General features: G+C 48.6%; 1 protein-coding gene across 11 annotated transcripts in view; it reads right to left on the bottom strand.

Annotated features, from left to right (window-relative positions):
• Positions 1-25,993, bottom strand: part of MEGF11 (multiple EGF like domains 11) — a 362,425-nt gene that overhangs the window by 66,480 nt on the left and 269,952 nt on the right. For all 11 annotated transcript variants that reach the window (XR_015252725.1, XM_086710990.1, XM_086710991.1 and 8 more), the window contains exons 6-8: positions 14,072-14,318; positions 12,654-12,774; positions 4,474-4,610 (exon numbers count right to left, since the gene is read on the bottom strand). Coding sequence is in view for 10 of the 11 variants with exons in the window: in XM_086710990.1 (XP_086567116.1) it covers positions 4,474-4,610; positions 12,654-12,774; positions 14,072-14,318 (505 nt within the window). In the remaining variant the exon portion in view is untranslated. The remainder of the gene's footprint in view (positions 1-4,473; positions 4,611-12,653; positions 12,775-14,071; positions 14,319-25,993) is intronic.

Here is a 25,993-nt window from a genome sequence, read left to right on the forward strand (position 1 = left end):
TTTTAATTAAAAAAATTTTTTTAACATTTATTTATTGTTGAGACACAGAGACAGAGCATGTGCAGGGGAGGGGCAGAGAGAGAGAGAGAGAGAGAGAGAGACAGAACCCAAAGCGGGCTCCAGGCTCCGGGCTGTCAGCACAGAGTCCGACGCAGGGCTCGAACCTACAAACCAGGAGATCATGACCTGAGTTGAAGTTGGATGCTTAATCGACTGAGCCACCCAGACGTCCCATAAACCTTATGTTTTTAAGCTATGTTTTAGCATCTCTGCCATCGGTTCAGTCTTACAACTGATGGCATGTCACAGGGTAATTATCCGTGTTTTCATTCTTAGCAGTCGACAAAATGATGCATCTTACCATCGGTGGCATCTTGGGTTTGATGAAACGTGGTCATTTCATTTCTAATCACTGTTTCCGATTTTATCTTTTGGGCAGAGGTACAGTCTCCCTTGGTCAGACTAGAAACGTGTGTCCTCCACCAGTGTGGAATTTTCCTGAGTACAAGAGGCATCCTCCTTCACCAGATGGGAGAATCCCCCACACCAGGGACTAATTCCTCCTCCTCGGACTGGGGATGCTGGTGAGCCAAGGAAGAGAAGTGAGCCCCTTTCATGTCTTGACTTTTGTGTTCAGTAGTTTGGCCTGCTCCTTGGAGCTTCCAGTAATAACCTTCATTATTTAAATCATTGCCTTGCAGCCCCTGGGTGTGGATCCTCTGTGGTAAAGTGAGACCCCTGCTGCAGAGTGCCCGACACCCCCCACCCCAGGCCAGGGCTATTCCCCAGGGAGGCAAAGTCACTGTCACTGCGATCCTGACAAGGTCAGGGGTACCCCTGGGGACATAGAGGGTAAAAGAGGTGGGTGGTTCCTGCATCCCAGAGACAAAGGAAATGGCCTCTGGGATTTGGGATGACCCACGAGGCAGTCTGCTTCTGTGATGCTGGAAGGTCGATTCTGTCATCTGCTTTCTCATCGTAGAACAGGATGATAATAAAAGCTCCCCAGGTTGTTTGAGGATGAAATGAGGTAATGTGTGTAAACCCTCAGAAAGGTGCCCCATGCACGGTAAGGGCTCAGTAAGAAATGTGAGTTATTAATTTTCCCGTTAATATTGTTTTCTAAAGTTCTCAGAGCCCATCCGACCTTCTGCCTCATGTTCTGATATGAAAAGGCTTCAAGGGAAACATTCCAAAACGTTAACCATGGAGTAGACTTGAGGAATTCTAAAGTGTTCTAATTGTCATCTAGACAACCATTTTCCAGTTTTCCTGTGCCTTCCACAGTAATGGTGGGGGGGGGGGGTATAAAAAAATACAGCCCTGAGTTCTTTATTAGATCTTGGAGAGTTGTGAGTTGTAACCAGTGTTCTCCACAACAGGGCAGGGAGAGCCCATGTCTGGGCGACCTTGGGTACTGATCACGATGGGGAGGGGCCCCGGTGATGCTGCAGGACTGGGTGGCAAGTGCCTCGTGCCCAGAGTGGCTGGTGTGTCAGATGTCAGTCTTGGCATAGGGGGTCTCTGTCTCTCTTTTCTTTGTCGCCTTGTGCCCGTGATGACAGGAGAAGGAAGAAGGTGACGGAGGTCTAACTTTGCGGGCTTTCCCGAGGAAGATGCCACCCATCCTCCCCTCACAGAGTTACTGTGACAAAAGGAGGAATGGAGCAGAATGGACGGGCAGTGGGGATGATGATGGGTACAGCCTGGACAGTGGTCAGAGGGGACTTCCAGCTGTGCACACCCCAAAGTCCGGCCACAGGCCCCTAAAGCAGCAGGCATGCCCGTCACCCTCACTTTGGAGTTGAGGGGGCTGAGACGCATACAGGTGAGGTGTGTTCCAAGCTCACACAGCCTGCAGGTGGCCAAGATGACGCTGGACTGCTCCCCTGCAGGTCTTGTGGCATTTTGGCCAGTCTGGGGTCCCATGTAGGGAAGGTCCAGAAAAAGAATCTGGAAATGAAAGAGAGGGAGGAAGAGAGAAGAAAGAGAGGGAGAAAAGAGAGGGAGGAAGAGAGAAGAAAGAAGAGGCTGTGTGAAGAAGAAACAGAAGGTGGAAGACGGGAAGGAGAAACAGTAGTAGGATGGGGGAGGAAAAGAGGGAAACTGAGGCAGAAGGGCAGGACACAAAGCAATGAAGAGCTGGAAAATCACTATCCAAAGTGCCAGCCCCTGTTCAGCCTCAGAATGGATTTTTCCAGGTGCCACTCAATTTGGTTCTCCTCAGATGTCTCAGACATCAGGGCAAGAGACCCAAGCGAGGACACCCTCCTGACTCCTCCTCCCTTCCACTGGAACATTCCTGCTCCCTGCCATCCAGCAGGAGTGGGCAGAGCCCTGGCCAGTGAGCTCCTTGTGAAGGGCACCACCCCTACCCTGCCATATTTATGAAGTGACTTATTCCACAGCCCCAGAAAAAGAATCTGGAAATGAAATATTGACAACCTAATCCATTTACATAATCAGCCTCTTTTTTTTTCTTACTCACAATTTAAACAACTTATTTATTTAGAGATCAAGCAACGACTGCTAATGAATTTTACACAAAGCACGCTAATAACGGGGCCTGTGGAACAGAAGGGTAATCACAGCAGGAATTAGTTTTCTACTTAAACATCCTTCCTTTGCAACATATCAATCTAATGTGTCTGATATTGCCATTAACAACCAGATCCATTGCTCAATTAAATTACAAAATGAGCTGCAAAGCCCTCGTTACGTTTCATGTTTAATTTGCACTGGATTCTGCCTATCCGGGGAGGCCTGCATTATTACACCCACTCAACTTTAATATGCTTGCAATGATTTGGGGAGGGTTAATGCAGCTGTCACCTACAAAATTAATGGAAGCAATTTTACAAAATATTAAACACTAGGTGGCCCGTTTAGGTGGGAAACCCAAATGCTACTGGCCCTCCCACTGAACTCTCTATAGTTGATTGGTGAAGCTTGCTCAGGAGACCCCAAGGATTTGGGATTTCTCTCTGCCCCAGGATTGAGGGCTGCCCCAACAAGAAGAGGGATTAGAATTTTCTGTTGGGCACATCTTGGAAAATCGAGAGCGTCAGTGATGTAAGGTCTACTGGTGTTGCGTCCAGCAAGCTGGAAGTCTGGGCCTGCTTGTCTCCAACAACAAGTGAGCTGTGTTACCTCTCATGTGCAGGTGGACTGCAACAAAGGGTCCTGTTCTGGTTCTGGGGTCTTCTAGCTCCTGACCCTCATAGCTCATCCTGAGCATTTCCTTATTGGGGGAGAGGGTGAGAATGTGAAGTTGGGCTCAATGCTTCAGTCCTTCCCGTCTGCACCTTCTCCCAGAGACCCCCATCTTTGACAGAAATCAGAGAGGATTTCCAGATACCGCACCCCATGTTCTAAGGCTGGGAAGATCAAAGGGACGAATACTGGCTCACAAAGAGATTAGATCTGGCTCAAAAGACTTTGGGCTAGAAGCACATAAATGTAAAGCAAAAAATGGAAAGTCGCTTTTCTGGACATCGCCAAGAATTTGAGGCTGACTCCAGTCACAGTTGGAGGGGCCCAATTATATTGTCACAACCAGAAAGATCAATTAGTTGACTCAGCCTCGATCCCTGCTTGCTGATGTTATCTGGGCAGGAGAAGCAGAGGGATGGTGAACAAACGTTCCTCTTGTCTCACCTTGTCTGGGCAGAGTAACAAAACCCAAGGTCAGAGATAAAACACAGACCCCACAGAAGCAGAAAAAGCATGTGAGAGCCTCCTTTCTACCACCCCTCTCTCTGCTCGAAGAGACACATGTAGTTGAGACTTGGCCCAGGTCCTGTGGGCAAACGTCCTCTTCCAGCTCTGAATTCACTCACCATCCAACACACTGACTGTGGCTTCTCTCACTTCCATAGCACCAAGCCCATCATCATGGCATCCTTCTTCCTACCATGGCAAATGTGCTTATACAGTAATTCCTCAGTTATGTGTTTTGTGAGTTATCCGCTCTGCAAGGCTGGAGTGATTCCAGGACTCTGGTGCCCTTGTTCAGTCTGCTCTCAGGCCTCTAGCCTTCAGAGGATGCAAACTTATGCCTGTATCCTTTTGGCAGAACTCAAATTAAGCATAGAAATTTAGTTCTAGAAGAAATTATGCAAAACGTACTAACTAGTTTGCACCCCCAGCTTCCTTGGATTACTGGTGCCATTGTCTCCCTGCAGTAAGGCAGAAAGCAGAGAGTGGATAGTAGGTGTTCACTTCCTTCTCTGGGTGAGTCACTTCAAGTTTAGGGCTTGGGTCACCGGGCTGGGGGCGGGGCGGTGTGTGTAGTGGGCCAAGGGCCAGGAAGGATGAGTTGATGAGTCTTCCTGGCAGGAGGACTCAGAATGCTTTCTGAGAAAGGCTCACAGAGGGATGCTGTGGGCTGGTGAACCCCAGCCGCTCTCTGCAAGGCTGCCGGGAAAATGAGCAATATGAACAGCAAGGACAATAGCTAGCCCCCCCTCTTACCTGTCCCCCATGTAGCCAGCTGTGCAGTGGCACCGTCCAGTCACATGATCACACTGCCCTCCATGGTGGCAAGGACAGTCCTGGCTGCAGTTCTGGCCGAATGTCCCTGGTGGGCAGGGCTGGGCACACACTGCTCCCTGAAACAGAGGAGGGAAGACACACATAGGTAGTGCAATGCTGAGGCCACTCTCTCCTAGAAGTGGCACAGTGGCTGTAGTCCAGGGACCACCCCATTTCCTCAGTGGGACTTTCTTCCCAGTCATAAAGCATAAGAAGCTGGACATGGTGGCTTCCAAAGCCCCAATTTAGAGACAGGGAGACTGAGGCCAATTTGCTCATCCAATTATTCAGCACACATTTATTAAGTGCCTGTTGTATACCAGGCTCTGTGTTAGATATTATGGATACAAAAGTATGAGGGAGACTCGATTTGTGACCTCCCAATCTACTGGGGAGAGAGGCAACAAAGCAGATAACTCAAGTACAATGTGCTAAGCACTGTGACACTGGCACACAATTAAGTGCTGAGGAAAAAACAGACACTCTAATTAAACATAGTGGTCTGGAAACACACACTTTATTTCTATTTCTTTCCCAAACCCTGCTAACATGAAAGCAAAGGGGCAAAGGTATGAGCCTGCAAAGACAAAAGCAATGGAAGCGGAGACCATGCAGGGCACAAACGTCTTCCAAGATATGCTGGAAGATGGTAACCTCAGAAAAGCTCAGGAATCAAAGACACCAAGAACATCTGAAGGTCCAAGGGCAGGTGTGCAGGAACAGGAGGGCTATTCAAATGTTTATAATAGATAGAATTAGACCCCAGACCTCTGCCCCCACTTCAAACAGCCAGGTGACTTCCCCAGTCTGGCAGAAGCCTGGAAGTTGACTTTTGAAGAGTCTGACCCACGTAGGCTTGGACAGAGGGATACCAAGCACAACTGAGGGAGGTGCCATGAGAAACAGGGATCCTGTGCACTCTGCCTGCTCAGCAACTAGACTGCTGATTACCATTCCTGCTAGGGATGCAGGTAAGCTCAAAAGCAAAAACCTACAGATATTGGTATTTGAGGGTCCCATCAGTCAACAAGCCTGGAAACTCCCCCTACCTTTCAGCTTCCTAACAGCTTTTCTGAGGCTCACCAGAAAACCTGAACAGGTAGTGGAGGATCACCAGATATTTCAAATGAAATAACAGATGAAGACCTAAGCAGAAAATACACAAAAGGAACACAGAGGATATAGGAAGTATGCAGGAAGCAAAGACAACTTTTAAAAAGAGAATTACAAACCTCCGTTATAATTAAAATGAGTATCCGTAGGTAGTTATTTGAAATTATTTTTATCTAGGAAAGAGCAGAGTGCTATAAAAGGAAATATCCCAGAGAAAAGTAAAGATTTCTTGAAATTTAAAAATAAGATGGCAGAAATTTAAAAATTTTTAGTAGAAGAGATGGAAAATGCATAAATTTCCCATAAAGTAGGACAAGAGAGAGGGAGAAGTGCGGGGGTGGGGGGAGGCACTGAAGGAGGAAACTGTAGGCAAAATATAATAAAATTAGAGGATCAGTCCAGGAGGTCTGACATCTAATTAACAGAGGATTTCAGACAGTGGAACAGAGAAAATTGAGGTGCCTAAATTAAATGGGAAATATAATACAAGAAAAATTTCCCAGAATGGAATAATGGAAAGCACTGATCTCTGAATTGAAAAGGTCTAGAGAGTTTCCAGCATGAAAAATGAAAAAGAAAAAGACCCACATTAAGGCTTATAATTATATATTTTTATACTTCCATGGATAAAGAAATTATCCTCAAAGTTTTCAGAAAGTCACATACAAAAGAACAGGAATCAAAATGTATTGGATTTCTTAACTAAAAGCTAGATGATAATGGAGCAATGCCTCAGAAATTCAGAGGAAAATAATTTCCAACCTAGAATTCTATACCCAGCTAAACTAACACTCAGGTGGGGAGTAGCCTCAAAAAACTAACTTCCTAAGCTTCTCTTCTAGAAAGCTACTGAAGGATTTTTTTTCATTAAAAAGAATTATATGATAAAAAGAAAGAAATGGGGACTTCAACAGAAGAGAGAGGTGGAGGGAAACACAGGGTGGCAGTGAAAGGAAGTCCGAGAATGACACCAGGGCAGCAGGAACTGAAGTACACAAAGCTCTGGGGGGTGTGGCCTCCAAGAAAAAAATTGGAACAAAACCCAAATTGAGAGATTTCTAATGGGTCTGAACTTTTGGAGAGGCCTTTTTGAGTTCTGACAGAGAGTTTTCGGGATAAATTAGTAACAATACATAGGTAAGCATATTAACATAAACACTGATTTTGAATTCATTATGTCATCAAATTATGAAGTCATCAATGTCATCAAAATGATTCAACCAAAAATTGTAATAAAGTTGCACTGAGAGGGTTGGGGAAGGGTTGCATGTGATGTGTGTGTGTGTGTGTGTGTGTGTGTGTGTGTGTGTGTGTGTGTGTGTAAGACAGATCTGAATCTTATCCTATGGTACGAAGTCAACAGAAATGGCAATGAAATGGTAGTGAAGCATGTGATGCAGAAATGCGGAAGGAAATGCCAGAAGAAACAGCTACAAGAGGTGAATGCACTTGCCTTTCAGGAGTAGGATTTGTGAGTGAGTCAGGGGACTACTTTCCCCTCCCTCCAGTACTCGCCTTGTGAGATTAGATAACTTAAAACATTTTTTTAAATGTTTATTTCTGAGAGAGCAAGAGCGAGAGAGAGAATGAGCAGGGGAGGGGCAGAGAGAGAGAGGAAGACACAGAATCTGAAGCAGGCTCCAGGCTCTGAGCTGTCACCACAGATCCCGATGTGGGGCTTGAATTTGTGAACTGTGAGATCATGACCTGAGTGGAAGTTGGACGCCCAACCGACTGAGCCACCCAGGTGCCCCGAGATTAGATAACTTTAAACAATTATATCTATGAATCTTAGGTCTTTATAAAAGAGAAATCTGAACAAGCTTCCCTTTCAGCCTCCCCCTTTCATTTCTCTTATGGAGACCAAGGATTCTCCCACAATTAATTCATCAATAAGTTCAATACACAGTTATTAAGCACCAATAACTGCTGGCCCAGAGGAAGCTGGTTTACTCAGGAAAATGCTGCCAGACCCAGGTCATTTTTCAATATCATCCAATTTATTGTAATGAATTAGGTGAGAGGCCTTTTAGCTCAGATTTCTCTTCCCCACCTGTCAGAAGGTGAGGGGCTGGTGTGGGGGGAGTGGAAGGGGGAATGGAGAAGGCAGAGGCAGCAGCTGAGGGGACAGTGAGATGAGTGTGTATGTGAGGAGAGGGGCAGGGAAAAGCCACAGAGGAAGGGGCCCTTTTCCTCCTGGGGGTGATAGGGGTTCCCCATAGAGGCTTGCCTTTCTCACTATACCCCAGAAGCTTCTAAGACATGACCAGGACTCCACAAGGAGGCCCACAGAGAAGCTTTGTGTACAGAGTGCTGCCTTCTGAAATTGCCTGGGAAAATCAAGCATCCTGGAGGCTTTTCAGACAGGTGGGCAATCACCTCCTGAAGCCCCTGCAATGTTCCCCAACCGCAGGCACCCCAAATGCCTGAATCCCTGGGCTCCCTCTCGGGCTTGAGCTCCTACGGCCTGAAGGAATTCAGTATCTTGGAAGGCCTGCTGCCTGGTATGGCTGACAGAACACTGGACTCAAAGTCAGCACTTGGGCTCCGGTCCCAGCTCTGCCTCCTCCCAGATGGCTGAGCTCGGACAAGCCCCATGATTGCTCTAAGCCTCAGTTTCCTCACCTATAAAATGGGAGTAGTAACTCCCAGTCTCCAAGGTGGTTGTAAATGTTACGTGAGGTTGGAGATGCAAAGGAAGCTAGTACAGTGCCTTAAAGAGCAGGCCCTTAATTAGTATTAATTCCACGCAAGTAGACATCTGGCGGTCGCAAGGAGGAGGGGCCCAGCACGAACAGGGCCTGGGAAGAGGGAGAGAACCTTAACTGATAGCTGAAGAATAGGTTTTGGGGGACGGGCTTTGGGGAGAGCAGGCAGGGAAGTGTCAGCTTCGGAGAAGGCTGTAGCTTCTCTTCGGGTTTCTCTTCTGCTATTATGAGCTAAATTGTGTCTCCCCAAATGCATATACCTTAACCCCTGGTAGCTCAGATTGTGACTGTATTTGGAGATACAGCCTTTATAGAGGTAATATGGTTAAAATGAGGTGATAAGGGTGGGCCCTAATCTAATCTGATGGGTATCCTTATACAAAGGGGAGATTAGGACACAGAGACACAAAGAGGGAAGCCCTTGTGAAGACACGTGGAGAAAACAGCTGTCTACGACCTAAGGCGAGAGGTCTTAGAAGGAGCCAACCCCACCAACACTTTGATCTTGACTTCTGGCCTCAAGAACGGTAAGAAAAGGCATTTCTGTGGTTTAAGCGCCCCGTCCCCCTCCCCCCACCCACCCCGTCTGTGCGACTTTGTTACAACAGCCCCAGCAGACTAACACACCTGCCCTGTGGTCAACTGAGTGCACATCTCCAACAGTATGGGGTCCTGGGCCCTGTGGCATCTAGAAGGTTGGAGGTGAGGTGAGGCAACAGTTCTGCTCCTCTCAGAACTGGTTCGACCAAATGGTTTGTCAAGATCTGGAAACCAGCCACTTCTTAAGAGGATCATGGCTAAAGGGAGCATAAACGATGAAAGGACTCAGGCCACACCAATTCTCCCAGAGAAGGAACAACTCAGCCTCTCCAAGCATCTCAAGGCATTTCTAATTATCACCACTGGCCCACGTAGCATGGATGCTCTCAATGAACAGTGAGTGGCTGGTGAGGGCGCTGAGAAAGTGGTCCAGGCACAGGCCAGGACGTGGGCTCCATGAATCATCCTTCCTAGACGTGAGCATCTATGATTTTACAGCCTCAGCTCCAAACACCAATGCCTGGCTGTCTGCGATACCTGGTCCTACTTCTGAGCACCTCAGCCCCATCTCTGTTCAGGCCTGTAGTTCTGTGTGTGTGTGTGCACGCGCGCGTGTACACGTGTGTTACATGCCCATACACACACTATATCCAGCCTCCACCATCAGACTGGGAACTCCTAACGGGAGCCGATCACACACCTCCTACCTCCCCTTTGTCTGCAGTGTCCACTCTCATCCAACCACTCACACCTGGCTTCTCGAATTCTCTCGAAGGTGAAAGAGAGTAAATACTTTCCCAAGCTCTTTGCAAAGGCCCCTCCTGGAACAGGCTAATGACAGCTAGGCAAGTGGAACGCCCTACAGGCATACTTAGAGCCTGGTGGCCAGGAATCTCTGAGGAGGGGCCTGGAGGTCCAGAGATACTGGGGACTCTTCTCTAGCTCTGCACAGTGCCTCAGTCCTTTGGGGGAGCCGCACTGTGTGAGCTAGTGATTTTAATTTTTTTTTTAATGTTTATTTATTTTTGAGAGAGACAGAGAGATGGGGGGGGGGCAGAGAGAGAAAGGGAGACACAGAATCCGAAGCAGGCTCCAGGCTCTGAGTTGTCAGCACAGAGCCCAACGCGGCCACAAGATCATGACCTGAGCTGAAGTCGGACGCTTAACTGACTGAGCCACCCAGGCGCTCTGGATTGTACTCTTTAGATCTGTGAGTGTAGTGGAAGCTGCTGGGGGCCAACAAGAAAGTGAGGGCTTGGAGGATGATAAAGGCAGGACCCTTCTGCCCAGCACCATCTTCCCAGCCCTAGCCGTCCCTGGGAGGGGCCTCAGGACTGAGCTGCAGCATCCTTACACTGTGACTCTGCATGCACGAGGGTATTAATAATTCATACAAATCTGCAAGTTAAATGCTGTGTAAAAAATAGAAACGCGGGGCGCCTGGGTGGCTCAGTTGGCTAAGCGTCCGACTTCGGCTCAGGTCACGATCTCACAGCCCGTGAGTTCGAGCCCCGCGTCAGGCTCTGGGCTGATGGCTCAGAGCCTGGAGCCTGTTTCCGATTCTGTGTCTCCCTCTCTCTCTGCCCCTCCCCCGTTCATGCTCTGTCTCTCTCTGTCTCAAAAATAAATAAACGTTAAAAAAAAAAAAAAAAAAAAAATAGAAACGCAATTGTCTAGAAAAAAATTAAAAATATAAAGTCCCCAAATCCATAGGTGTCTATTGACAGTTTCCTGTCGTCTCGAGGAACAAACTTCTCACTGTGTTGGGGAGAAAAAAATTCCTCCAAGACTTCCTCCCTTCCCCTTCTTTGACCACTGGCTTCCATCAGTCTCTCTAGAGAGGCCTGTGGCCCATTCTCCTCCTCCCTCACCCTGACCCAACCTCAATGCCTGCTGCTAGGCCTCTGAAAACCCAGCCTGTGGGTGGTGGAATTCTGGAAGCAGGTGGGAGATAAGAGGGTCTTTCCAGAGACTGGTTCAGGGCGGGAGAAATGGGCAGGTGAGAAATGAGAGAGGCAGCAGCAGCCCCTTGGTCCTCAGAAGAGACAGTCAGACAGACACCAAGGGCTGGGGTTCAGGAGTCCAGAGTCCAGAGACCCAGATTCTAACCCACCTTCCTCTTAACCATCAGTGTAGTCTCAGGCAGGTCACTCAACCTCTCTGGGCCTCAGCTTCCTCATCTGAGAAAGGAGGGGATTGATGGACCAGTGGTGTTCAGACCTCTAAAAGCTGGGAGGCCCTGTTTTTATGTGAAATCTTACCAAGAACCTCAATATAGAAAGATTAAAATGGAGAAGTGAGGGTGTGTGGGACCCAGAGCCCTAATTATTAGCTCCCCACCCACCCTCACCCCCAAGAAACCTTAGGGTTCTGTGAAACTCGGAAGGAAATCCTACAGTCTTGATCAATTATTTCCAAATATGGATCTGCGGACAGGGTTGGCTGCTTCAGAATCATCTGGGGAGCTTATTAAAGATAGAGATCCAGGCCCCAGAAAGTCTCTGGTGGGGCCTGGAAATCTGTTCTTAAGACCCACCCCCAGCCCCAGAAACTCTGGTGTGCAGCCACGTTTGGACACTGCTGGGCCAAATCATCCCCTGGTCCTTTCCTGCTCTAAAAAATCCCGGCAAATCTGTGCCCGTGTCAATGGGCCCTGCAAGCATCCCTCCAGCCTGCTCCCCATGACCTGTGCATTCACAGCTTCCCGAAATACCCTGCTCCTGCTCAGTACCCCTGTCCTCTCTGGCTTTGCAAAGAAGTTTCAGGCCCTGGGGGATGCAGCCCCCTGTGTCACTGAGCTTCCCCCAAAATGAGGTGTGTTACTGGAGAGTCAGAGGCGGGGGCGCAGCCTGGGAGAGTCCGATTTAGTGACTCGGTGCTCCTGAGAAGCTTGGGTCATTGGTGGGGGGAGCACTGACAGAGTGTGTTAGCTAAAAAAAAGAGGCTTGTGGATTGTCTGCAGGATCCAGGGATATAAAACAAGCAATGATAAAGGACAGAGTCTGCAAGTCACTTTGAACGTGCACTGCCTCATCTGAGCCTTTTGCCCACCAGGACAGTTATGAAGGGCAGGGCTTACTATTGTTGTATGGGTTCTGCTTACAGATGGGGAAACAGAGACCAGATGGGGAAACAGAGACTGAGCACTTTTTTCAGGGTCAACACTGGTTGCAGGACCTGAACTGAGGCCTGTGAGGTTATAATTCCCATCCTTTCCTTTCCATAATAGCGGTTCCCAGACACAAGAGCTGGGTTGGTTGAGGCTGCAGCAGAATCACCTGGAGCACATATTGAAATACAGATTCTGGGCCCACAGAACAAGGGGGTACAGGCTGGGAATCTGAAGTTCTAGAACTTCAGGTGATCTCTACTCTTCCGTCTCCCCTCCTCCTCCCACCTGTTCCCCTGCACTCACACCACACCCTTTCTGCCACATTGGGCCCAGAGCCCACGGCAGCTCAGCTGAGTACCTATGTCCAAGGAAAGAGCTTATCTAGATTTCAACTCCTTTGAGCATGAGAGACCACAGGCTCAGAGAGGTTAAGGAACCTGCCATCAGTTCACACAGCCCTTAGATGTAGACTGTCATTCAAAGTTGTGTCCAAGGGATCTCCGGTGGTTATCTAGTGATGCCTGTGACTACAGATAGGAGGGAGGGTTTTCAGGGTGGGAAAAGAATTCAGCCCCTCAACGGGTGTGTGGGTGAGGGACGCTCACACCTCTTACAGAGGCCCACCCAGGTCCTGTGGGCCCACCTACCATCCAGCCTGGGGGGCAGGCACACTCTCCAGTGATGTGGTGGCAGGTGCCCCCATTCTGGCAGGGGCAGCGCAGCTCACAGTAAGCCCCGTGGCTTCCAGGTGGACACAGCTCCTCACAGCTGCATGAAGAAGCAGAGGTGTTAGACATGGCAGCATTCAGTCAGTGGTAGTGTCCCAGTACTCCAGGGCTCCCTAGGAATTCGAGAGTCCACAGCCAATGTGAACTGTATTAGGGCCAGTTAGCTGAGATGCAGTCCTGCTTTCTGCCAGAAGGGGGAAACAGGGCTCAGACATAATGAACTGGAATGCTGTGTGACTGGGCCCATGCCTATGGGGTAACTTAAGTGCTTAATGTCAAGAAGAGTGTTTTTTGGGGAAGGCTTCCGTGAGAGGAAGACATTTTATGTGGGTCCTGAAGGTGAAGTTAGTTCCACTGGGAGAAGGGAAGGAAGGGCATGCCAGGCAGAAGGAACAGCATGAGTAAAGGCACTGAGATGTGGTTATTGATCTGGCTTTTAAGAATCTACCTAGATTCAGGGAGAGTAAGTATCTGGGGCATGCCCCACTTTTAGCCTTTGGAAAGGTCTCAGCTATCATGACGGGTTCACGTGCACTGCTGAGGTATGAGGGAGGCTTTGCACAGGATCTTGGCCTTGGGCCTCAGGGAAATGGCCCTGGCCTCTAGCTGGAGCTGGCCCTGGAGCTGGCCAGACCTTGGGGCAGGAAACACCCTCAATCAAGGATGTGTCCCTGACCAGTGTCCTTGGATACCCTCTCAGGATCTAGGGCTGCTGGGAGGCCACTGAGTCTTCAACAGGGTGGGGAGTGGGGAGGAGAACTTCAATCTTGCTCTGAGGGGGTCTCAATTAAGCAGTCTTGGAGGTTCCCTCTCAGTACAGACTCTCTAGAGAACTGGAGTGAGGGGTGTTTGGGGTGTGAGGGGAGAAGACAGGGGATATGAACAGGCACAATAAATTCTCTGAATCTATCCATGGTACTTACTGCCCAGGGCCCTCACCCATCTCTTTCTCAAATGGCCTGGAAGGGTCGGGACCCAGGTGAGCAGCGGGCGTTTGGGTTATGATCAGAGGAGAATGCCAAACTGAGGTCTGGGGCCCGGACAGGAAGGGCCTCCCGGGAGGAGTTTCATGAACTCCTGATGTACTTGGTCTCAGCTTGCACCTGTCACCCTGGGGCCTGGATGGAGGGACCGGGGACCTGCGTGGGTGAGGCCTGGGCATTTAACCTCTGTAGGGCTTGGGGTCACAGCGCGGGAGATCTGCCAGCCAGGACTGCCTTGAACTTCTGTCTGTACCCCCTACCCTGCTCCTCAGTTAGGAGCCAGTGGCAGACTGCGCAGCTGCCGGGAGGGAGCAAGCCCCGCCCCGCCCCTCGGGCCCTGGGGGCGGTACTCACTAGACTCCGGTGTAGCCCGGCGCGCAGAGGCACTGGCCGGTGCGGGGGTCGCAGCTGGCTCCGTGGCGGCACTGGCACTGCAGCTGGCAGCCCTTGCCGTGGGTGCCCGGCGCACAGAGCTCCTCGCAGCGCCAGCCGCGGAAGCCGGCGGCACACACGCAGGCGCCCGTGATGGGGTTGCACAGGGCTCCATTCTGGCATTGGCACCGATTGCTGCAATGGGGGCCCCAGTGGTCGCTGTCACAGCCTGCAAGAGAGGAGCCGGTCAGGGCTGAGGGAATTCCCTGAGGGACTGTCCTTGGGACGGGGGCCGGAACCGATACCCCAAAGGCCACTCTCTGCGTTGCTCTTCCCTGGATAAGGGGACAGCAAGGGCCATTAGGGGGGAAGCTTTGGCACCTCATAACCTCCATGGGCTCTTCGCCAAGCCACTCCACTAATCATACACCCTAAGAAGATTATTTCTTCAAGGTATCTCCCAGTCTGGGCCATCCCATTCCAACCAGTGCTTCCCTGAAGCCCCTCCCCGGTATTGAAATTCTGGAACCATAAGCTATTCACCTCCCTCTGCCTTTGCTAAACTCTTCTTGGTTGGTTGTCTCTGTTCCTCTCAGCCAGGCTTTCTCTTCTGGTTTGCTACCGCTCGTCTCTGTGACACTACCCGCTCCCCCTTCTCAGTCCCTCCCCAGCCCAGCCCCCATCTCTCTCTCTTTCCCTCTCTTCCTGAAACCCATTAGTTTTCTCACCTCTGGTACCTCACTCTCCAGTGAGAATGCCTTCTAGCTCCCTGCACCCTCTCCCCCCACCCCCCTCCCATCTCCCTGTCACCCTTCCCATCTGTCTCTCCGAGGCTTCTCCTTTTCAGCAATGTCTACCCACCCTGCACCCCCACCCCCCGCCCCTGGGTTGCTTTATCTTCAGTTCAATTTCTTTACTTTCCAAGTAGCCAACTTCAGAAGGAGCAGGAAAAAGAAATGTTTCCCTGGGAGGAGCCAGACAGCCTTCAAGATCTTTATATGTAATTAAATGTTTCAAAGAGTGATGATATCTGAGCCATCTTTGCAGAAACTTTCACAGCTGTGGAAAGGACCTGAATGGCAGAGCCCCAGGTAGGTCACCCAGCCTGCTGCCACCTCCCCCTCTGACCTTCCCCTGGTGCAGATAGGACACGCAATACCAAGATGTCCTCAAACCACAGGCTCATTCACTTGAATCCTGGAGTGTGGTGGATGTGGGGTTCAAGCATGGCCATAGACAGGCACAGATAATGTTCTACGAGAAGTTCAATGGAGAAAAAGACTACTCCCAGCTAAGGAGATCAGGCAAGACTTCCTAAAGTCTCATTTGTCTGCCTATCAGAGTGACCAAGTGTCCTGGTTTCAGCACTAAAATCCCACCTTCTGAGAAATCCTTCAGTCCTGGCCAAACTGGAATGGCTGGACACCCTACCTTCTGAAGACAAGGTGCCGATCAGATGATCTTTGTGCTCCAGTGATTCTAGGGTTTAGACACTCAGAGAAGGAAGGCGACAGGTGAGTGTGACTGGAGAAAGTGTCACTGGGGCAGGCTCAGTATGAACAAAGAGGCAGTGGCGCTCGAGTGTTGGGCATGCACGAGAGCAGAAGGTTCTAGTGAGGCCAGTGAGTACATGGGATCTTTGGGGACTAAGGCATTGATGGAGGAATCACTCCATCAGCCCCACAAACTCCACTGGATGTACCTCCCACTTGCTGATCAAGGTCAAATGGTCAATGTCATGGAGCCTGTCCATCATCCTTTAACAGATGGAACCAGCCTGGGCCCAAATCCCTGTCTTGCTTTATTCCTTCTTCATCTCTGCCCCAAATATTCACATATACAAACTGAGCTGCCAGCTTATGAGTAAGCCCCACCCTACATTTTCTACCTGGTACTACGGTGAGGCAAAATCAAGTCCAAGAGCCAAAATGATCTTGACAAAGAACAAAGCTGGAGGCATCATGCTTCCTGATTCCAAACTATATTACAAAGCTATAGTAATCAAAACAGTGTGATATGGGCATAAAAACAATGGATCAATGGAACAGAACAAAGAGGCCAGAAATAAACCCAGGAATATATGGTTAGTTAATTTATGACCAAGGAGCCAAGAATATACAATGGGGAAAGGACAGTCTCTTACATCATACACAAACATTAACTCAAAATGGATTAAAGATTGAAATGTAAGACCTGAAACCATGAAACTCCTAGAAGAAAACATAGGTGGTAATCTCCTTGACGCAGGTGATAATTTTCTGGATTTGACATGAAAAGCAAAGGCAACAAAACCAAATATAAACAAGTGGGACTACATTAAACTAAAAAGCTTCTGCATAAGAAAGGAAACCATCAGCAAAATGAAAGGCAACTTACTGAATGGGAGAAAACATGTGCAAATCATGTAACTGACAAGGGGTTAATATTCAAAGTATATAAAGAACTCATACAACTCAATAGCAAAACAAACAAACAAACAAACAAACAAAAACGAAACAAAAAACCCAAACGATCCGATTCAAAAATGGGCAGAGGATCTGAATAGTCATTTTTACAAAGAAGACATACAGAGGGCCAACAGGTACATGAAAAGGTGCTACACATCACTAGTCATCAGGGAAATGCAAATCAGAACCACAATGAGATATCACCTCACACCTGTTAGAACGGCTAGCATCAAAAGACAAGAAATAACAAGTGTTGGCAAAGATGTGGAAAGAAGGGAACCCTCGTGCGCTGTTGGTGGGAATACAAACTGGTGCAACCATTGTGGAAAACAGTATGGAGGTCCCCCCACTCCCAAATTAAAAATAGAACTATCCTATGATCCAGCAATTCCAGTTCTGGGTATTCATCCAAAGGAAATAAAATACAAACTTGAAAAGATATATGCACCCTCGTGTTCACTGCAGCATTATCTACAACAGCCAAGACATGCAAGCAACTTAAGTGTCCATTAATGGATAAATGGATAAAGAAGATGTGGTATATATAAACAATGGAATGTTATCCAGCCACAAAAAAGAAGGAAATCCTGTAATTTGTAACAACATGGATGGACCTTGAGGGCATTATGCTGATAAGTCAAACAGAGACTTATGAAATAAGTCAAACAGAGAAAGACAAACACCATACGATTTATGTGGAATCTAAAAAATGAAGAAACAGACAATAACTGGACTCATAGATGCAAAGAACTATTTGGTGGTTACCAGAGGTGGGGTGTAGGAGGTGGGGAAAATGGGTGAAGGTGGCCAAAAGGTACAAAGTTCTAGTTACCAAATAAATAAGTCATGGGGATGTAATGTCCAGCATGGTGACTAGAGTTAATAACATTGTATAGTTAATAATATGTGAAAGTTAGTAAGAGTAGATCTTAAAGGTTCCCATGGCAAGAAAAAAACCATGTAACTATGTATGGTGACATATGTTGACCTGTGGTGATCATTTCACAATATATACAAATGTGGAATCATTATGTTATATACCGGAAACATTTTTTTTTTAATTTTTTAATGTTTATTTATTTTTTTGAGAGAGAGTGAGAGACAGAGCTCGAGAGGGGAAGGACAGAGAGAGGGAGACGCAGAATCCGAAGCAGGCTCCAGGCTCCGAGCTGTCAGCACAGAGCCTGATGTGGGGCTCGAACTCACAGACTGTGAGATCATGACCTGAGCCGGAGTCAGACGCTTAACCGACAGCCATCCAGGCACCTCTGAAACTAATTTCTTTTTAAATTTTTTTTTCAACGTTTTTTATTTATTTTTGGGACAGAGAGAGACAGAGCATGAACGGGGGAGGGGCAGAGAGAGAGGGAGACACAGAATCGGAAACAGGCTCCAGGCTCCGAGCCATCAGCCCAGAGCCTGACGCGGGGCTCGAACTCACGGACCGCGAGATCGTGACCTGGCTGAAGTAGGACGCTTAACCGACTGCGCCACCCAGGCGCCCCTGAAACTAATTTCTTAATAAAAAAAAAAAAAATCAAGTCCAGATATAGTTACAAACTCCACCCAAAATGGAAGAGGCTCACAAGACAGAGAATAACCGAGTATCCGGCAGTCAGCTTCTCCCACGTCACCCTCTCTCTGGGACATATATCAACGAGTGGAAAGACTAGCCGAATTAACTGCTATACCATTTCTCAATCTCTTTTTGTTGCCAAGCACACATAGTTGAATTCCCATAAATTTAACGTACGTATGATGTGACTCCATTGTAATAATAACGACAACCACGTTTTAAATGCTCACTTATGACATTTAAAACCCTGTAAGTTAGGTTTTATTACTCTTCATTTTACAGATGGGGAAACTAAAGGGTCAGCGAGGTTAAGTGATTGCCCAAGGTTCTAGTCAAGGGCAGGCTCAGGTCTGGCTCCAGCAACCTCCACTGCTGGTAAATGGGACACTTTCTGAAGGATGCTTCTGTGGACAGAAACTCAGGGGGGCCACTGGGCATAAGGGGGCAGCTGCAGAACACAAGGGTAGAGATGCCATGTAAACCAGCCACTTCCTCTCTGCTCATCACTGGGAACAGCCCCAGGATCTAGAACAAGGGATTCCCTTCATTGTTAGGGTCATAGTCACTGCCCTCGGACCTTGACTCTGAAGGAAACTGCTAGAGTCCAAAGCCAGTTTGTCCTTGGTGCATCCCAGGGCGTAGTTATGCTTTGCTTATCAGAGGTGACCTCCATTCTCTCTGGCACAACCCAAACCCCAAACTGGAGAGCATACAGTCTAGTGGGGACGGAGATGCTAAAGCAGCATTTAAAGTATCTCACAGAAGTGCCACAGCAAGGGTCGTTCAGGACAATATAGAAGGGCGCAGGTGGGTTTGAATCCAGACTAAGGGGTTAGGGACTATATCCTCAAAGAAGAGACCTGAAGGAGGGGTGAGCGTAGGGAATGGTTCCAAGCAGAGGAAATAATGTATGTAAAAACTTGGAGCTGGGAAAAAGCATGACATGAGAGAACATTTTAAAATGTATGTGTGTCTGGAGTATAGACTTTAAGGGAGAGCAAGGTAGAGGTGGGGAAGATTCCTGGGCAGGATCCCAGGTCCAAGGGCTTTGTGAGCCATGTTCAGGGGTGTTGACTTCCCACAAGGGCAGCCGGGAAACTCTAGATGTGTTCCAAGTAGGGGACAGACATGATTAGGTATGGCCGTAGAAAGACTGCTCTGGTAAGAATAGATATGTGGGCAGGAAAAACAGAGCAAGAGTGGGGCCAGGGTCAGGGGGACTGGCTGTTATATATATATATAGTAGGAAAGAGATGGTGGTGGTCTTGACTAAGGTAGTAGCACTGGGGATGGAGGCAAGGGGACAGACTCCAGCTGTATTTATGAGGTACAAGCCACAAGGACTTGCTGATTGACAGAGTGCTAGAGAAGGAAGACGAGGGAGGAAGGATGTCGACCCGGCTCTGGCTTCAGCTGCCGGGTGGATATTGGTGCCAATCACCCTAATTCTTTATGGGCAACACAAGGGGAATAGCACATGTCGGGGGAAAGAGAATGATGGGCCAATGAATTTGAGGTGTCCAAGAGACATCCAGGAAGGCATTCAAAGCCATTCACTTACCACTAACTGATGCCCTAACACTTAGGTGCTTTCATTGTTTCACTTGTCTGTTCCACAAACATTGGCCAAGCGCCAAGTAATGCCAGAAAGTGTCCTGCCCTCTTGGAACATACAATCTAGTGGGGACAGAGATGCCGGGGCAGCCTATATGGTGTGCCGTAAAATGCCACATTAACGGTGTCAGAGAAGCACAGGCAAACACAGTTCCATTAGGTCTGACAATCTGGGTTCTCAGCATGCGTGTGTATACACACATGTGCAAATTTGTGTCTGTGTGTTTTATGGAGTTCCTAAAAATACATAGAAAGAGCTTCATATCACAGTAGGAAACCATGGAAACAAACAGTAAACATCTGTAGACTAAAAAAGCAAAGCATTTGCCATATTAATGGAGCCGTTAATCTAGGGGCAAATAGCCCTGTAAGTCCAAGTTGACAGGAAGAGGTTACATTCAATTTAGAATATTCTGATTAAGGGAGCAGGGAAGTGTGTAATCCATTCCATATAAATTTCCCCTCAGAGTGATTAAATGAAAAAAAATGTTAGGGTTCACAGGGATAAGCTTCAGTTATCTAGAAAATCCACTTAAAAACACCTCATTCCCCAGCAATGACAGAGAAATGAGGCAGAGCTGCAGTGAGTCAATTATCTTTCCTGTTGAAGGTGAATAAAAACTACAGTCATTAAAATTACAACAGGATTTTGCATTCTTTCACAGATACAAACTCTTTCCAATTTGGCCTTGGAATGTCACCCCCTCATGCTTTTTTTTTTTTTTTTTTTCCCCTGTCACAGACATTCCTTTCTAATTATTTTTTGGCTTTGGCTGATGTTTCAAGTGGATGTATCTTCTCTGGGCAGCTAGCATATGGCCTGGCTTGTTCTGTTCCCTTAGGCTGGCCCACTCACCCCCCTTTCCCAGCCAGTACATCTCCCTACTTCGGGGTCCAGGGCTAATGTGTTCCTGGCTCATTTAATTCTTACAACAACCCACCTGCAAGGGGTGCGCCTCCATTTTGTAGATCAGGAAACTGAGGCCCAGAGAGGTTATGTAACTTGTCCAAAGTCACACAGCTGGGGAGTGACTGGGCATTTGAGCTCCTAACCACTGCTGTCCTGCTGACTGTGGTCCGGTGTTGATGGAAGAGGCGACACGGGACACTGGCAGCCAGCCTGGGCTAAATTATCCGCCTTGGATAATTCACAAGGAGATGAGAAAGAAGAGGCTCATTTTTCACATGCACTTCATTCAAGGGTTGGCGTACGTGTGAATGGTGGTGGTAGGTCCCGGGTTTCCCATGGTTGGCCCTATTTCTCATAATTCTCTTAAGATTATTTATTTAGAACGCTTTATATTGTGTAAAATACACATAACATACCTTGTGCCATTTTAATCATTTTTATTTTTTTTTAATTTACTTTGAGAGAGTGTGCACACGCATGTGTGCGTGAGAGGGGGAGGGGGAGGGGCAGAGAGAGAGAGAGAGAGAGAGAGAGAGAGAGAGAGAGTGAGAGAATCCCAAGCAGGCTCCATGCTCTGCGCTGAGCCTGATGCAGGACTCAACCTTACAAGTATGAGATCATGACCTGAGCCAAACCAAAAGTCGGACGCTTAACCGACTGAGCCACTCAGGCGCCCTGAATTTCCCTTTTTAAGGCTCAACAGTATTTTATTGTGTAAATAGGCCTCATTTTGTTTACCTGTTGATGGACACTTGGGTTGTTTCCACTTTTTGGCTGTGGTAATAAATGCTGTCATAAACATTGGTGTCAAACATCTTTTTGAGTCCCTGAAGGTCATTTATTAAAGGCACAGCTATGTTTTTATGCCTCCCTTGACTTTCTCTCTTAGGAACAATAACTTGGCTGACCATTGTTTTTTGTCACCACTGCCATATACAAGCAGGTTTACGTGCCTTGTGTCCAATCTCTTCCCTTAGCCTTAGAGAGTCCATGCGTTGCTGCAGGGGGAGCTGGGGGGCGGGTGCCCTTGCCTGTAGCCACCCCATCCCCCATAGGCGCACAGTCTCCCCCCGTGTCCAGCCCAGAGCTGGGCACAGGAAGAACCGTCAGCCAGCTGACAAGGCTTTTCTACCAACCGAAGAGCCCTCTCTCAGCTGCTTTTGAGGATTTGCTTCCTCAGCCAGTGGTTCTCAACCTGGCTGCACGTTAGCATTACCCCAGGAGGTTTTATTTTTTTTTTTTAATTTTTTTTTTAACGTTTATTTATTTTTGAGACAGAGAGAGACAGAGCATGAATGGGGGAGGGGCAGAGAGAGAGGGAGACACAGAATCGGAAACAGGCTCCAGGCTCTGAGCCATCAGCCCAGAGCCTAACGCGGGGCTCGAACTCACGGACCGCGAGATCGTGACCTGAGCCGAAGTCGGACGCTTAACCGACTGAGCCACCCAGGCGCCCCACCCCAGGAGGTTTTAAAAAAGACACTCATGCCTGGGCTTCACCCCTGGACATTTGAATTATTCTGGGGTGGTGGGGTCAAGCATAGATCCTTTTAAAAGCACAGCTGGCAAGGACTATCATCCTTCCAGTGACCTGTGTGCTCACTGGTCCCCTCAGAGATGGGCAGGAGGATGCTGGGTCTGAGGTGGAGTGGAGCAGATGCTTGGTTCTTCCCATTCCACAGATGGGAATCCTGAGACTCAGCACGGAGGAAGACTGGCCACTGAAGTGAAGGTCAAGCGTTAGAAACAAACCTGGGATCCACTGACCCTGAGTTGCCCTGGCCTGTACGAGAGCCTGGGCCGAGGCCTCTCCACACCCCCCACCATTTAGCAATGGGAAGACTTGATAGAGTCAGAGCACCTCCCCGGTGGTCCCCAGGCCCCCGCCCACCCCAAGAAGATGTAGGGAGAGCTGACACACGGAATTGCTCCTGAGTTTACAAAGCAGCGGGCACACAGGCAGAGATGGGGCTGGAGCAGCCCCAAACCATTCCAGCTGATAAATAAAGTGACTTCCCAGTGAGTGAGGCCATTTGTCAACTGACTTGCCCTAATAAAAGCACAGGCAAATTCTCGGAGGCTGAGCGCCTCCACTCTTTTCGGGCCCGAGCTGCAATTTTGGGGGCCCACCGAGGCTGAGTCACAGCCAGCACTGTGCAATCTTGGGCAGCCCCCTCCCCTCTCTGGGCCTGTGTTTTCTCATCTGTAGAATGACATATTTGGATCAGTGGTTTTTGCTTGGAGTAGGTCACCCTCCCCAAGAGGGCATGTGGAAATGGGAGGGAGGAATTAGGTTGTCACAGATGATCAGGGACAGGGACAGTTCCGCACAATGAAGAACTATGCTCTCCAATGCCAGTGATGCTCTCATTAAAAGACACCAGCGGGTAAATTCTGGTGTCTCTTCCAGCCTTGATTTTGTGTGGTTCTACGCTCCACTGCTAAATGTCCCCACTTGAGAAAGAGGCCAGAGGGGACCAGGGTGAGAGGTGTGTTTGTCCTTGTGTAGACAAGAAAAATTCGAGGTGGTTACCCAGGCTCTGAGCTGAGCCATCGCTCAGCTCCCTATCTTTCCACTACTTAGATTGTTGGAATTAAATATTAATAGACCAAGGTGCCATAGATTAAAACCCAAATCTCCTGACACAGTCCCTAAGCCAGAAGATGCTGACAGCACAGGATTATAATGATGTATCATTAGCTCTTAGTGATCTATTTATTACACTTGTTACTTACTCTGTTATTTAACCACATTATCTATATCTCCCTTAAGCCTCTGAAGGGAGGCGGGACTCACAGTGGCTGCCTGGGATGCAGAGTGGACCTCCACATCACTCTTGTTTCCCGGGGCATAGGAGCGGACGGATAAACACACACATGCAGGAAAACCCCTTACCCTGCACACCTACTATGGGTCAGCTGGGTTTCCCACCTGTGTTATTCCACTGATTCCTCTTCTAACCGGCTGCCATTTATTTATTCCTTGCCTTGTTCCAAAGAAGACGGAGGCAAACCATGTGAGGTGGAATTATTACCCCATTTCTCAACTGAGAAAACTGTGGTTCCGAGACATTAAATAACTAAACCGGGGTTTATCAACTTTGGCGCAATTGATACATTGAGCCAGAAAATTCTTTGCTGTGGGGGCTGTCCTGTGCATTGTAGGATGTTGAGCGGCACCCCTGGCCTCTACCCACTGGATGCCAGTAGCAGACCCTCCTCCACGATTGCCACAACCAAAAATGTCTCCACATATTGACAAATGTTCCCTGGAGGACAAAGTCACCCCTGGTTGCAAAAGGCAGAGTTGAGAGTCTGAGTCTGCCTGTCTTACTACTAGGCTTTAGAGGTCATCTCTAAACACATTTTATCAGTCAGGGAACTCTGTACCAGAGAGACTGAGTGCCTTGTCTGTGCCCACACAGCTGATGCAATGAAGAGCTAGATTGGAAACCAGTTGTGGCCATATTGATCTAGGGCTCTCACCATCCCAGCATACTAGCTTTTGGGAGAGGAGTTAGGCTCATTTATTGCTTGTCAAACAATTATTGAGCACCTACTATGTTCTAGAAGCCCATAGTTAGTTGGAGAAGCAGACAAGCAAATAGGAAACATGGACCCATTGGAACATGGAGTTACTAGCAGATGCTGGGCGAGCTGTGCTGGGGGAGCTACAACTGGGCAAGGTGCCCCACTGTCAGGGCAGGGGTCAGGAGACCCAGAAGGGTCTTGAGGTAGCCGGGCAGGAGGAGGGAACGAAGCCAGAAGGTACATTAAAATGCCCCGAGCAAAGGCTGTCACTTCAGCCCATTTACCTTCCTCATCTCCAACACCACAGCCTCGACGACAGTTCTGGGCAACCAAGCACATTTCAACCAGATATCATCATGCCATCAAAACACCAGGAGGGAGTCGAGAGACTCAGTAACTCCATTCTGCCAGGGCCTTGAATCTCTCTGTGGATAGATGCATCTGGAAGCCAGGACTGGGTCCTTGCTCCAAGATGTCACCAAGTCTGCCTGGCATCCCACCGTTAGGACTGCACTCCTCAGGGTCTGCAGGGATCCCCTAGAAGAATGCTCGTCATCCATGTTTGTGTAGGAGTGTGTGACAGTCACAACACATTATTAGACATTAATAATATCCCAGTTATCTGTTAATATCTGGGAAGCAATTAGAAGACCCAGGGGCCAGATTAGGAAGGGTGTGTGTGTGTGTGTGCGCATGTGTGTGTATCTGCTTTTGGAGAGAGGAGATGGGAAGGTATAAAAGTCAAATTTATCAACTTCGCAGGGACTGCTATGGATACAGAATGCCACCATATTACGTGGACAGGGTGATGAGAAAGAAAACTAGGCATTAGGTAGTTTGTAGTGCCTAATTTGTTCATTTCGAGCCACAGCTCCTCAGGGTAGCTATCATTATCCCCATTTTACAGAGGATGGAATGAAGGTTAGGCGTGGTTAGGTGACTAGCACACGACCTCACAGCCAGAGTGACCCCCTGCCCCATTTCTTGAAAGGGGACATTTAACAATAATGCCTTGAGTTCAAGGCCCCAGAATATCTGATGTGAGGCATGGCAGAGCTGGGACATTGGAGTTCCTTTACACCTGTGCCCGCCTTGTACAGAAGCGGGTCTTCAGACCCGAGAGGCAGGGAGCTGTCCAGGTCACTGGTGAGAGGTGGGAAAGGGGGAGACTCAGGACCCACGTGAGCTCTCTAGGCCGTGCTTAGCAGAGAGGCTGGTGTGGACTCCATGGGGTCCTGCCAATGCCAGTCGCTTCTCTTCCAAAGCCCAAGTTGGAATGCACGCACCGCCCTGCCTCCCCGCCCTCTGGGATAAATGTACCTCTGTGACTTCAGCACTTCTGGCTCGTCCATTTCCGCGATGGGGTCAGCGAGGCCCAGGGTGAGAGGTAAGCTGGGGGCTGCCCCCAAATGGATCCAGGGGCAGCTCAGAGCTGGTCTGTCCTCAGCTCTACTTAAAACCTACCCCCCGCTCCACCTCCACAGGCTTTTAATGAGGCCCAGCTCCTAGCTGCCTGGCTCCCTCTGATCTGTCTGCATCACTGCCTTTGAAGCTTCCCAGCCCCAAAGACCATTTATCTCCACAATTTGCCTAGAAAGACTCATAAATCATGTCTGTGCACAAAGGAATTACCTCTTTGGAGGAGCTTTCAAAGGCAGCCGGCAAAGGCACCACAGACCTGCTGGGGGACCACCGCTTTGGCCCTGCACCCTCCCTAGCATGGCCCGCCCCTCATCTGGTTTTCAAAGCTCTGAGGAAAATCTGGGCTGGGGATGGGAGGGGAGCTGTTGGGGATCAAAGGGAATTTGGTGAAGATCCAGCGTGTG

The sequence above is a fragment of the Puma concolor genome, chromosome B3 (genome assembly GCF_028749965.1).
Source record: "Puma concolor isolate L17-30 chromosome B3, mPumCon1.1.hap2, whole genome shotgun sequence".
NCBI classification, from domain to species: domain Eukaryota; kingdom Metazoa; phylum Chordata; class Mammalia; order Carnivora; family Felidae; genus Puma; species Puma concolor.